Source organism: Brachypodium distachyon, chromosome 3, assembly GCF_000005505.3.
Source record: "Brachypodium distachyon strain Bd21 chromosome 3, Brachypodium_distachyon_v3.0, whole genome shotgun sequence".
Classification (NCBI taxonomy): domain Eukaryota; kingdom Viridiplantae; phylum Streptophyta; class Magnoliopsida; order Poales; family Poaceae; genus Brachypodium; species Brachypodium distachyon.
The window spans coordinates 48,205,214-48,219,148 of NC_016133.3; the positions used below are offsets into that span (position 1 = coordinate 48,205,214).

The 13,935-nt window shown below is 42.5% G+C and overlaps 2 protein-coding genes across 3 annotated transcripts; one reads left to right on the forward strand and one right to left on the reverse strand.

Moving 5' to 3' along the window:
- Positions 1–2,466: 2,466 nt before the first annotated feature.
- Positions 2,467–5,274, forward strand: LOC100838494 (beta-fructofuranosidase, insoluble isoenzyme 4). 2 transcript variants are annotated; one of them, XM_010237281.3, is made up of 7 exons: positions 2,467–2,740; positions 2,972–2,980; positions 3,068–3,924; positions 4,042–4,200; positions 4,360–4,601; positions 4,725–4,818; positions 4,887–5,274. In XM_010237281.3, exons 1-7 carry the CDS (start codon positions 2,512–2,514, stop codon positions 5,079–5,081), a joined length of 1,785 nt encoding a protein of 594 aa, XP_010235583.2. In that variant the 5' UTR covers positions 2,467–2,511; the 3' UTR covers positions 5,082–5,274. The 2 variants fall into 2 exon arrangements, with proteins under 2 accessions (XP_010235583.2, XP_024318116.1); XM_024462348.1 differs by having other exon boundaries at positions 2,598–2,740; positions 2,835–2,980.
- Positions 5,275–5,785: 511 nt separating this feature from the next.
- Positions 5,786–11,624, reverse strand: LOC104583789 (ubiquitin carboxyl-terminal hydrolase 4). Its single transcript, XM_010237280.3, has 6 exons — positions 11,095–11,624; positions 9,007–9,123; positions 7,965–8,063; positions 7,388–7,573; positions 7,121–7,302; positions 5,786–6,367 (listed from the first exon to the last, which is right to left on the reverse strand). The coding sequence occupies exons 1-6, from the start codon at positions 11,341–11,343 to the stop codon at positions 5,971–5,973; spliced, it is 1,230 nt and encodes a 409-aa protein (XP_010235582.1). The 5' UTR covers positions 11,344–11,624; the 3' UTR covers positions 5,786–5,970.
- Between the last annotated feature and the right edge of the window lie 2,311 nt (positions 11,625–13,935).

Below are 13,935 nucleotides of genomic sequence, written 5' to 3' on the forward strand. Positions count from 1 at the left end.
GCACTTAAGCACAGAGATCGAACCCTTTTTATGGGCGCGGTCGCTTCATCTGTGCCTACAGATGAGCTAGAAGAGGAAATGGACCTTTGGAGCTTTCTTCATGAAACAAGAAAACCGTGACGGGAACGAATTTTTTTTTTTTCTCTGGAATAGGAAGCTTTATTAATGATCAAGAGTCACATTACACTCGGTATTCTGAAGCTCAGAAAACTCTCGGGATGGCTCAGAGCGCACAGCAGTGCCAACTACATCCCTATTAGCTAAAGAAACTAGCTTATGAGCAATCTTTACACCCTCCCTATTGCCAAGGTCTTGCCTTTCCGATCCGCAGGTTTCTGCCGCATGTTGCCAGCGTCTCTAGGTAGTTTACGAGAAACTGGCCGCTGCCTGCAACCGAAGCTTTTCCATCGCCAAACACCGCATTGTTCCGGAGGTGCCATGCCCGCCACAGCAACATTAAGATTCGGCTTCTCATCTTCTTCGTCGAGCTATAAAGGAGCAGCTGGAGCCACTCAGGACCCCTCTCGAACTTGTTCTCTAGGGGAAGGTCCCAGTGCTTGCGCATCTCCTCTCGCAGCGCCCTAGCTTTCGTGCATCCAATAACAACATGGTGCTCATCCTCCTCCTCGCGACCACAGATGTTACACGTCGCTAGCGTCTCCATTCCTCTCCATTGCCGGTTCTTCTGAGTCGCCAGGGCATTACGAGACAATCTCCAGGCGAAAACCGACCTTTGGAGGCACACCTACAGACCATAAGTCCTTCTCGTGCTTGCGGCTTCCGTCAGTGGCAGAACTGGAGGAGCTAGGGTTCTGTGCCTGTAGCCGGCTATTGATCGCCAGCCGGTACGCACTTTTGACAGAAAAGATCCCACGTTTATCATAGTGCCAAGCGATGACGTCTTCCGCCCATCCTTGCGGAATTTGCAGGCGAAGGATTTCCACAGCATCATGTGGCCAGAAAAATTCATTGATCATTGCCTCATCCCATCGATCTCGTCTCACCATCGATCATAAGGTCCTTGACCATTTTCCTCCTCGTGCGCTTCTGGAAGCCAGAGATATTCAGGCTGTGATCCTGGGGTAGCCAGTTGTCACGGATGATATGCACTTTCTCCCCCGATCCAACTAGCTCTAGGCCATGAACGATGCCCTGCCAAGACGCCGAGCCGCCCACACTGAACATTGTATTATGAAGCTGTCCAAATGGGTAGTATCGCGCATTCAATTGTCTGGCACATGAATGAGCCGCCAAGCTTGTCGAGCAAGCCACGCCTGGTTGAATGCCTTGAAATCTCGAAAGCCCATACCTCCAAAGCTTTTCGGAACGGTCATCTTATCCCAAGCCAGACAGTGGATCTTGCGATCATTTTCCTCATCTCCCCACCAAAATGTACGTACCAAGTGTGAGAGATGGGGACGAATTCTTTGCTCTAGAGAGAGCACAAGCTCAAGTACATGGGATACTTCGTTGCGGACTGAGCCTCGTTCGTAAGGTCGTTGACATTCCTGGTTCAGCAGCTCGGCAATTTCTTTTTTTGAGAAACACAATAAAAACGCAGACGCTCACAACACGCGTGTACACTCACCCCTATGGACGCACACACGCATACCTTACCCCTATGAGCACCTCTGAAAAACTGGGCCGGCAGATCTTAAGAGATTAACGAAGATCCACTCCCAATAATCGTCACAGCTCCTCCCCAACTTAGCTAATTCATGGACTATTACAATCTCTCTCTACTTGTGTACCTGCTGCACTTAGGCCCTCTTTGATTCATAGGAAATGTGGAGGAAAAGTGCAGGGATAGGAAATTTTCCTTTGGTGGCACTATTCACTCATTTGATTCAAAGGAATTGGGTAAAGGAAAAGTGGAGGAAAAATTCATTTGATCTTTGTTTCAAAGGAAAACGTAGGAATTTAACAATCCACACTCATACCTCTTTTTTGAATTCCTATGCACACAAAACGAGACAAGAGTGTTCATTAGTATAATAACATTCTAATTATACTAATCCATGTGGTTTGACTTTAATTTGACTGTGTTTAATTTGTAGAATTCCTGTGCTTTTTCATTCCTGTGAATCAAACACCCATGTTTACAAAATTCCTGTGTTTTTTGAATCCTCTGTTTTACACATGCATTCCTATCTTATTCCTGTACTTTTCCCGTTCCTGCGTTTTCAAAATCCTATGAATCAAAGGGGCCCTTACTGGATTTTATCCATGATCGCGGAAGCTTCTGTCACTGCTGCCCAAGACATGCGACGAGTACTAGCTTGCTTCAAGGCCGCCCGCCGCCACCACCTCCGAATTGTCAGTCCTCCGTTGACTTAGGTTTCGTTGGTTATCCCCTCCCTTTTTAATTCTCTTGCATGGGTTGGTAAAAGAAAATGAAGCAAGGTTCTGAATGGAGCGGACAGCAAGTGGAAATAAAATACGGAGTATACTGTCTCTTCTTTGAAAACTCTGAAATCTTCCTTTGGCCAAGGCATCCTGATTTCCACTCCCATGTCTCATTGTCTCCCATTCCCCATGTTCCATCCACGGCATGGCTGGCCCTTTCTCCTCTTCCTCGTACTTTTCCCCTTTGAATCTTCTCTCCTGTGCGGCCATCCACGAACAGCAGAGGCCGCCAATAGGGTCCTCCTGTACCCACAGTCCGCAAAGGTCTCATCTATCGTCAGCAAGAACTACAGAACCGCGTACCATTTCCAGCCCCGCAAGAACTGGATCAACGGTATGAGCTGATTCTATACCACTTTCTTTCTTGACGCCGAATTGGGGACCTATTCCTATTTCTGATGCGAATTTGTTTCTTTTGCGGTCTCAAGTTTGTGGCCACTAGACCTTTGGTCTCTGCTATGTTAGAGCAGATGCGTCTATCCTGGATTCTAACTTGTCCTCTTCACCTTATTCACATAATCACATGACATTGAAATTCTCGTGCGGCGACGGCGATGACACACAGATCCAAATGGTTCGTTTGCATCTCTCTATATGAATTAACGATAGGTCAATCACAGCCTCGGATTAACTAACAGTAGATGCAATGCATATTCATTAGGACCTATGTACTACAAGGGCGTGTACCACCTCTTCTACCAGTACAACCCCGGCAGCGTGATCCCGGGCAACAAGACCTGGGCTCACTCCGTCTCCACGGACCTCATCAACTGGGTCCGGCTGCAACCGGCGCTAGAGCGGACGGAGCCTTACGACGCCAAGGGCTGCTGGTCCGGCTCGGCGACGATCCTCGGCGACGGCCAGCCAGCCATCCTCTACACCGGCGCAGACGACGTGAAGAACCAGGCCCAGTGCATCGCCTTCCCCAGCAACCTCTCCGATCCCTACCTCCGGGAATGGACCAAGCCGGACAGCAACCCGGTGATCCGGCCGGTCGGACCTGGCCTGAACCGGAGCCAGTTCAGGGATCCGACCACCGGCTGGGCCGGACCGGATGGGCAATGGAGGATAGCTGTTGGGGCCGAGCTCAACGGCTACAGCGCGGCACTCTTGTACAAGAGCCAGGATTTTGTACACTGGAACAGAGTTGAGCACCCACTTTACTCTTCCAACTCATCCACCATGTGGGAGTGCCCGGACTTCTTCGCCGCGATCCCCGGCAACGGCAGTGGGCTTGACCCCTCCATGGCGGCCCCGAGCGGCGCCAAGCATGTCCTCAAAGTGAGCCTAGATTCATGTGACAAGTACATGGTTGGGGTTTATGATCTGAAACGTGACGAGTTTGTGCCGGATACCGTCCTGGATGACCGGAGGCTGTGGCCGAGAATAGATTACGGCAATTACTATGCTTCGAAGTCGTTCTTTGACGCGAAAAAGGGGAGGAGGATCATATGGGGTTGGACTAATGAGTCGGATAGTTCGTCAGATGATTCTGCGAAAGGCTGGGCTGGGATCCAGGTTAGAAAACCTGCCCCTGGTTTAGCTCTACTGTAATTGTTCCAGGAACTAATGTTTCTCGGTGATTTAGCATACCAGTGTAACATGTATGCATTCTCCTTTGTGTATGACATTTAGGCAATCCCCAGGACAATATGGTTAGATTGCCAAAGCAAGCAGTTGCTGCAATGGCCAGTTGCAGAGGTGGAATCCCTTCGCCGAAATGGAATCAGTCATCAAGGGATAGAGCTGGAAAAGGGTGGCTTATTTGAGATTAAGGGGACTGATACTTTGCAGGCGAGTAGTTCCATTTTTACACACATGCTAGTACTTCACTTCCAAAACAAGCCTTTTTAACTTCAGTGAAGTGCTATGTCAGTCAAATCAGTTCGGTTTTATGAGCTGCGTTTCAGAGCAATTACAGCTAATCTGGCACATCGCTTTTTTGGAATTTAGGCGGATGTGGAGATAGACTTTGAGCCTGAAGCCATGGACAGCATTGATCCTTTTGATCCTTCCTGGCTCATGGACACCGAGAAGCATTGCAGGAAAGTAGATGCATCGGTTCATGGTGGCCTGGGGCCGTTTGGACTTGCTGTACTGGCATCTGCTAACATGGAGGAGCACACTGCTGTGCACTTCAGAGTCTACAAAGCAGAGCACAAGTACATGATTCTTATGTGTTGTGATCTAAGAAGGTTAATGCTTTTTTCTCTTGTATGTTACCTAAATTAAGTATCCACCTCGATTAGTTTCAGAGAACTCCCTCGCTCTTATGCATTTGTACCAATGAGCAAGGGAGTTTCCTCTTCTTTGTACAGGTCGTCCCTGAGACCAGGCCTCTACACGCCGGCCTATGGAGGCTTCTTCGAATTTGACCTTGAAGAGGAAAGGAAGATATCTTTGAGAACATTGGTGAGTCTCTAAACTTTGTCTTCTGATCCCATAATGGATGACCTAACAGCAATGTCTCTCCCTTGCAGATTGATCGGTCAGCAGTGGAGAGCTTCGGCGGCGGTGGCAAGGTCTGTATCATGGCGAGAGTTTACCCGGCAACGCTCATCGAAGATGGAGGTGCTCGTATGTATGCCTTCAACAATGGCACGAGTACAGTCAAGGTGTCGCAGCTCAAGGCATGGAGCATGAGGAGAGCACATGTAAATGTGAAGAAGGCATGAAATACTTGACCCAACAAAACAAAGCAATGCTGATTGACAATGTTGAGTGATTGAACTATCTCATGATTTTAATGTTTAACACTTTACTTTTTTTTCCTCCCATTCATCACCACTGCTTGACCACTAGTCACATTGTTGCGGGCTACTTGGTAGTGGTACTGGGTAGAAATGAAGCATATATTGCTTTTGAGAACTGGCTATCGGTAAATACACTATACTCAACAATACCAAGCAACACTTCGGTAGTGCTTCTTTGCTGTCGAAGTGTTGCGAAGGCAGTATGCAGCTATATGCTCAAGCCATGGTGCTGGACATCCGGTAGGATTGAACGATTTTCAAAAGAATTTTGTAAGATGTCAATCAATAGATAGAAGTCCTTCTGTCGGTCCGTCCAAGGGAATGAGGCGATCAAAATTCCCGATGATTTCTACCACAAAATTTCATAGAAATCCTTTTACGTGCTCTTGTTCTCTTTTTCTCTAAGATTGTCATCTTGCGGGCAGTCTACATTTTTTTTCACTCTCCAATCCACTACCACCTGTAGGATGAAGGACAAAACTATACGTAAATCAAGTGTAAAGTCATTCATATATTCCTTCTCGGAAATATGCAATCCGGTGTTCCCAAAATACTCCGTACCTCCCAAACAAACAACAATAATCTGATTAATTCTTCATCAATCCTGAAAACTAAACAGGTAAACAGAGGAGTTCAATCAGAATACGTTTTCAGCCTCTGTAAAAATATATTTTATTGATGGAAGTATATTCTATTGGGGTGCAGTAGATAAACTGAGAAAAAGTTGAAAACAAAAGGTATCAGACTACCATCCTTTACACTGTACACCTTATTTCGTCTATCAGCACTAACACTAAATAAAAGAACATTCCTAGCTCTTCACAATGCGCTCATAGAACAAGATGTAGCCATGATCTGTGTTGCCAGCATATTCGTGAGAAGAACCGTAGAACGTTTGCAGAGTGGACTCCTGAATTTTCTCAACATTGTCATCGTCGAAAGACAACCAGTGGTCGCAGCTTTTAATTTGGCTTACATAGTGTCCCTGGTTGGGGCCGCTCCCAAGGTGGACTACAACAGCAAAGAGGGAGTACTCACAATCTACATCGTTAGATGTGCTGCTCAGCTTCAGCTCCATTGGGTATACCACTCGGTATGACAGTTTCTTGTGCCGACTAAGCTGCTCGACGAACTTGAAGCGCTTTAAGTGGATCACCAATATTTGAGGTGCCTTTTTTATCTTCATTCTCTTCTGTGCTTCTTGCAAACTGACAAATGGACCAAAATTTTGGGTTCAGTAATTGTTACAAGGAAATCAAGCAACACAAAAACAGCAAGACACCTTTCCCCGCATGGAAGTTCTCAACATATTTCTTCTATCTACTGAAGAACATGGGTTACAGTCCAGTTAGGAGCAGAAAGTACTGAAAAAACTGAAATCTGGGGAATCTAACTGCTATTTTAACTAAATATATACTCTCTCCTTCCGCAAATAGATGACCTCCTAGAATGTGTGCAGTAAAACTTCCCTAACTTTGACTCATATTGTACTAAAGAATATTTAGTTTGGACTATCAGATTTGTCATGAAACATATTTTCATAATATCACAATCTATAAAATTTCATTAGCATATTCATATGAAAAATTAGGGTCAAAGTTACATGTCAGAGGCCATGTCCATGTCCATCTGTGTACAAATGGAGGGAGCACTATATGTTGTACCAAGGACTATGCGATACTGAAACAAAGCTTAAAGAAAACATACAGAAAACAAAAACAAAAAACGAGACTGATAACCATGTCCAGGGTGTCCTGCAGTTAAGTGTAGAACAGTTCAAAAAAAAAACTTGAAGAAATTGACCTATAAGGTCCTGTTTATTGCTAAGATTTAAATTAGCTGATTCATGTCATGACTCATGAATACCACCACAACGGTTTAAACTCGTTAGCATGCCAATGCACAAGGCCTCTACTGTTGCACAAAACATTGATGATCAAAATGACGTAAGAAATTGTTACCTGCAGCATTTGTCACAGAAGAACTTGTCCTCAGCATTTAAAGTTTCAGTGGAAAAGAAATTCTTTAGGCAGCTTGTGAGTGAACTATTCTGTTCAATATCGATGCTCAAATCTAAAAATGTCTCATCCTTTGCGGTGATAGTCTCACACATGAGGCACTTCGTTTCATTGGTTAAAATACCCTGCATATGGGCGAAATGGTGACTAACCACAAAATCCTAGGTGGAAAAGACATACATTTCTTCACATTTTAGTGATTATAGTCACCTGAAAATCCTTGTGTACCCATGTAACCAGTGGCTCTTTTCCAACTCCATTTGCTAAATGGTTAATATCCCCATTTGAGGCTCCTTCAGGAGATGTGGTTTCAGGAGAATCCTTCATCATACTGAACTCTTTTTCCAGAATATCAACAATCTCATTCAGTAAGAAATTCAAAAATTCATGGGCATCCTACAAAGTGATACAGAAAAGAAATGTTACTTATGGGTCGATTACTCTTTTATTTTCATAAAAATATAAACATGATTATTTTATTTTTGCAACACATCCAGATCAACAGAGATGACTTGGACTTTTCTTATGCAGCATCAGAAAAGGCATTGAATAGAAAATCATTACGAAACTATAAGGATGGTTGAACCAATAGAGGCGAAGAGAAATTCTCCCGAAGAACCAAGCACCCCTAGAACAAATGAGTGCAAGAGATGCAGGCCATAAACATAGCTGAGTTTGCATTACTGAATTACTATGAATGGGAACAAATAATGTTAGCAAGGTTCAGGTTATGATCTGATAATTCAGTTGACATGATGTGTGCTACTGTAAACTATCTACAAGTTACCTGGTGCATATAACTCCGGAATGATTCATTCTGTTTCCTCACCCTATGCACAAAACGTTTTGGAGAAATAACACCAGTCTTTTTCTTTGATAGGCTTATCTGCAAGTTATCGGCAACCATCGTTACTAGATGAGCAAGAATTTTTTAGGTAACATTTGCAAACCATGTAACAGCATGTTGATGAAAGAGTAAAAAAAGGAGAGTTAACAGCTAGTATAAACTAATAAGAGGTCTGCTTGCTTGCATTAGTTGCAACTGAGAATTAATCAAAACGCCAGATTTATCAGTGAATGTTACAAGCAGCAATTCACAGAATTATCAACAGGAAGCATGCACAACTGAGGATCGAGACAGATCAAACAACTATGCTGCTATCCAAGTTCACAATGCATAAAATCACTGCACTGAAAGTGTAAATAACAAACACAAAAGCTTAGTGTATTGTCCTTGTAAAGTAAACAAACCTGGGCCATTCTTCAGAGCTAAAGTAATAATGATGCCATTTAGTTGATTGCACACAATTTAAGAGAACCGGCGACCTCGACTAACACAAAAATCATGAGTTGATTCTTGCGTCTTTGCTACCTCTGCCCACTTTGTGTTGCGCACAATTAATAAACCTCCAATGTGATGGAATCTAATAGCTCAATCATCAAGTTGGTCTTGCTATATGAATTACATTCATAATTCCATGTACTTGCCATATGAATTACATTCATAATTCCATGTACTTGCCATAATCCCCTCTAAAAACACACCAGAGAACCTAATAACTTCACTCACATTCTCTTCATTGACTTGATATCATGATTGTTTGAACTTGTATGGAGATAGATCAGGTTGAACAAATAACTTCAATCGATTGGTAAGCATATTTTTGAAGTAAAACTAGTAATAATCTTCAATATTATCATCTATTTATTTTTAAGGTGACATGGAAACCACATGTGCAGCCACTAGTTAGTGATAGAGGAAGTGAGCCAATTTATTTCCTAAAGCAACAACATAGCAAATGTAGCAGTATATCACGTAATTTCTTTACCTGGGCAAAAAGTTCTGCCAAACAGGTCAACAAATTTTCCTCAGCATCTCCTGGATTTCTGTCCTTCGCATAATATTCAAGCAACTGCTCCCGGAATGGAATACAAAAATAAAGTGCCTGAAACATAAGTATAATTTAGACATTCAATAAGATAATACACCAAGAGCTGCCCATTTAGTACATGTAGCAAGCATGACCAAATGATCTGTAGTAAAAAATGGGTGCACTCCACCAAATGAAAATAGAAATTAAAATTGAACGTGAAAATAATACTTCAAAATGCATAAGAAAATTCTCATGAATTGATGTATAATATGATCCTGATCAGAAGAGAACTGAAGGATATCAACAATACTATGCAAAAAGCTCAGCTAATATATGCTACCAAATAGAAACAGAAGTAACCATCATTTTCTTGTAAGAATATTGTATCACTTCAAATATAAGCAAATGATCCCCTTTTACCTGGGATTAAGCAGCATTAAACAGAATCAATGCTATTGCTGGACATCTTTTTCAATGGGTTTCAATAGTAAAAACAATCCACAAATTGTACTCCCTCCGTCCAACAAAGGATGTCTCAAGTTTGACTAAATTTGAATGCATCTATACACTAAGTCATGTCTAGATACATCCAAGTTTTGACAAACTTGAGACATCTTTTGTTGGACGGAGGGAGTAATGCTATATGGCGTCTGATTTGTGCAGTATCCACTAAACACTGTTCATTTATGCAATGTCAAACATGGGTAAAAGGACTGATGAGTGATGGCACATTACCCTATTGTCAAAGCCCGCTTCATTGTTGGATATGTCAAATGAACTAGCAGTAATATATATATGAAAATGAGATGGAACGACAAAAGTGAATTGAAGGATTGCTGGGTTGGAATTCTATTATACAAGAGTAAGAATATCAACATCTGAACACTAAAGGAAAACATTCTGGGAATAGCCATCTTGAAAGGATAACTAATATCATATGGAAGCACATGCTGTGAAGAATTCAAGACACATTTGACTTAATGTATTGTATCTCTGCATCATTTTAGCAGCGGTTCACTAACTCAGCATGTCTACCCAAATGGCAATTGCTGATCTACAAATAAAATTAAAAAGGGTCCAAGTCTACAGACTAGTTGGCATTAGGCACCAAATAAAGCTTAGGACACTCTCAGAGGTTAGAAGATCCTAAAGGAGATCTTGTGAAGCCGGTTGGAGGTATTTGGGGTAAATAAAAAGACATTATCAACATTCATTGGTGTCAGTCATGTGTATCCTTTTGAAGCTATCAGGAGTCAAAATACATGAATTGCAACTTATCTATCACAATAAGATATGGTTCCACTGTAAAAAGTTTAGCGGGGGAAATTGTCCAATGAACAAACTGCTCGATGTCACCATAAAAAACATGAATTGGAAAATAATTAGTTGCTATTTTCAAATTTATAAATCAATTACCCCGGAAATGCTAATTCATTCAATTTGTAGAATCCTCATGCCAACAACTCAGTTCCAGATTCCAGGCAACTAATGGTCGAAAGCTACTACTAGAGAAACCAGAGAAAACTTACGAAAGGAAAAAATGTATTCACTGAGAGTGTGGGGATCCTAAAGGGCTGTCGAGGGAAATATTAACAGGAAACAATCATGAAGACAACCCTAACACCTAGTCTTTGCAAATGCATTTGCAACACAAGCTTTTGACAATCATACAAGAAATCCCAAACTGGATAGAGCATCTCAATGCAAAATCCACAGTACATGTTACTTGCCCATGCCTCTCGTGCTGTCGTGCACCCGAATGAACTAAATTCACTGGTTAGTCCCTTGAACTGCGCCTAGGCTAAAACAACGAAATCCAATGCCAGCGGAAAACAAACGAATAACACACCCAACTGTTCTGGAAGCAATGATCTAATCAAAATTTTGCAGTATTACAAAAAACACGAATACTGGCAGATTGCTAGGGGAACATGTGGCTAACACTATTGCGAGGTCATAAACATCATCGGATGCAGAGGGCGAGGAAGTTTTTCTTCCATTATCTAAAACAACTGATGATGGAGTAGGCAGGGATTGAACTACCTGTAGGACGCTGTTGCAGTAGCAGGTGTTGCCGAAATTCTCGAGGCCGAAGTAGTGCTCGCCCTCCGGGAACTGGTCGCCGAGCGCCTTCTCGAGCCTGGAGACGCCGGTCCCCACCACCGACCACCGATCCAGAAAACCCGAGGCGGCGCTGGCGAGCGAACGGAGCCCCGATCCGACCGCTGAGCGGGACCTCTCCACGGCCGGCGGCGGGGCATCCGCCGTCGGCGACCGCGCCGGTTTAGCCATCCAGGTCTCGGATACCCACGCAAGCAAGCGGTGGCGGACGAAGGCTGATCGGAGGCGAGGCGGCGATGTAGCCCTTTCTGTTAGCCGATGACTCTATCGGGTAATTAGTTTTGTTCAACGGAAAATGCAATTAGGCTTTGATGGGCGACGCCTTGATGTGCATCTAAATTTGACTTAGTTCTCAACGGACTGGACTCTAGTGGACTCTGTTTGGTTAAAACAAGAAAAGTGTCTACTTTAAAACCCACATTCCTGCCTTCATCTGCTTTTAGGTTTGTTTTTTTGTAAACAACATGCATTTAGCTTAGATCTTTGCAGGCAGAGTATTGCTTGGTTCTGTTTGTTTGGTGTATGGCTATGTCAAAGGAGGTGTGCTAGTTGGGGGAGCTCTGCTAGGAAGCAAGGTCGCCATCAATTCAGGATTGACCGGTTTCAGATCCATTACGTCGCCGTCAATTTCGGATCGAGCGGTTTCAGATCGATTCTTCCCCCATAGCTAATGTCCGCACTTTTGGATCGAACGGTTTTAGGTCGATTCTTCCCCAAAGCTAGTGCCCGCACTTTCCTACCTCCCGAGTCACAACCAAGCTAACTCCGTCCTCTATTATTTATTATTGGGCTTCCATGGGCATTGCTTGTTTTTGTTACATTCTTCTAAAAAGAGAAAAACTCAAAGTTTTAGAGATCAGATTTCAGTTCGGTTTTCTGAAAACTTTTGACATTTGAGACGGACTTTCAAATGTTTTGACGAGGAGTAAAGTTTCAAAATTTTGTATAAGAGCTTTCAACAAATGTTGACAACTTTTGAATTTTCGGGGACAAACTTTTTTTGAAATTTTTTAAAATTTTGGTTTGTACTTCCAATTTTTTAACAAAATTCCAAAATTCTTAGGATGAAACTTCCTTTTTTTTACAAAATTCAAAAATATTCGACCGTAATTTTTTTTACTTTCATTTTTTCTGACAAACTTTCTTCTTTTAATAAACTTACAATTTTTTAGGGACAAACTTCCTTTTTTAGCTAGGTGTTTCGAACTGGATTGCTTTGCGGGTTGTTGAACTTTCTTTTTTTCACCTAATTGTTTTTGCATATGGCAACGTGGTCTGCTTGTGTAAAACATGTGGCTGGGATGATCATGGTAAAAGCATGCTACCGTGCAGTGCGGGGCTCAGTAGAAACGTTCAGCCTGTCATCACATAGCACACATATGATGCAATATAAAAAAAAAATCTTCTGCAGCATAGCCGTAGTGTTCAGCCTGTCAAACAATAAAGTCAGAAGAATTTATGCTTCAAATGGCAGCAAGATTTCCATAGCCATTAAATGTGTTGGACACAATATGAAGATGAGGCCTGAGGGATTTGTATGCCGGGGAAGTAGAGTACCCCTGTTTGGTTCCATTGAGGTAGGAAACTGCTGTGTTAAGAGAGTGATGTGATCTGTAAAGTCATCTCACAAACCGGTTGATGGAGCTGTGGGTGGCTGCAGAGGAGGAATCTAATATACCGCTGGAGTTCTGAAGACGTGTTTACATGTTGATTTGTTGTTAATTCGCTTTTAAACGAGCTAGTGACATGTGAGTAACTAGGTTTTTACTATTTACATACTTTAAAATATATTTTGCATTTTAAATAGGTTTTGCATTGTGAAATAAACATAGAGTTGTCATTGAATACTATTTAATTATGCCTCAAAAACAATTGGGGCTAAGATCTAATTTTAATAATTTCTTATTGTCTCGGACGGAGTGTTGGGAGCGACAGTTGGACGTGTGAGGAAGATCAGGTGTAGAAGCAGAAAATTGGGAAAACGACGAGGGAACTTGTCCGAGTGGGTGCACGCTCAGGGCGCGCACTGGAGGTGTCCATACGTGACTAGTGTTGGAGGACACCATGGCAGTAGACATGTTTATGTATGCTATGGGATAATCAGACAACAAGGATTTGTGATGAGATACTAATTGAGTATCTGAACTCTGAAGTGTGAAACGTCGAGCTGCAGAAAGCCAAGTGGTTAGTAGGCTGCAGAAAACGCAAGCCGGAGATCCTAGCATTTAGTATAAGAGGGCCTTTCTTTCGGTACTAGTAAATTGTAACTTTTGAGTGACACTTTGTTAGTCCATCAACAATATCCACGGAGAAATGTAAAATTGTCAATAACGCGATAGCTTTAACACTTGTACATGGTGGAAATTCTTATCAAAAGACTACCTTGAATTAGTTTTACCAAAGCAAGTTCTCACAGCACAACTCGGCATGGCAAACCTAAGTCCTTGTGATGTGTGATGTGTAAACTGTTGGATTAGTCCACGTTTTACTCTCTACGAAAGTTGACTATCCTTGGAATATGTTATCCAAACACATTCCAAGAAAAACCGCTTTACAAGGTACAGATTTTGTAAAACTAAAAGTATCCAGACACGTAGAAATCTCAAACTTCAATGTGCTCAGAATCAGCAACTGAATTATATATGTTTCGGGATTTTGTATCCCTGTCATTCTTTAGACCGAGTCAGTAGAACTGATGTGCTGTGTTTACCAATCCCCCTTTCTGAAGGAGAAGAATACTACATGTGGTATGCTTGTGTTCCA

What these genes read in the sequence shown, in the direction of transcription:
- LOC104583789 (XM_010237280.3), bottom strand. Translation starts at nt 11,343, where the DNA reads ATGGCTAAACCGGCGCGGTCGCCGACGGCGGATGCCCCGCCGCCGGCC. An exon ending in GGGTACACAAGGATTTTCAG is followed by an intron (nt 7,303 to 7,387) that starts GTGACTATAATC and finishes GCCCATATGCAG; the next exon opens with GGTATTTTAACCAATGAAAC. An exon ending in TTCTGTGACAAATGCTGCAG is followed by an intron (nt 6,368 to 7,120) that starts GTAACAATTTCT and finishes TCCATTTGTCAG; the next exon opens with TTTGCAAGAAGCACAGAAGA.
- LOC100838494 (XM_010237281.3), top strand. Translation starts at nt 2,512, where the DNA reads ATGTCTCATTGTCTCCCATTCCCCATGTTCCATCCACGGCATGGCTGG. An exon ending in AAGGCTGGGCTGGGATCCAG is followed by an intron (nt 3,925 to 4,041) that starts GTTAGAAAACCT and finishes TATGACATTTAG; the next exon opens with GCAATCCCCAGGACAATATG. An exon ending in AGATATCTTTGAGAACATTG is followed by an intron (nt 4,819 to 4,886) that starts GTGAGTCTCTAA and finishes TCTCCCTTGCAG; the next exon opens with ATTGATCGGTCAGCAGTGGA.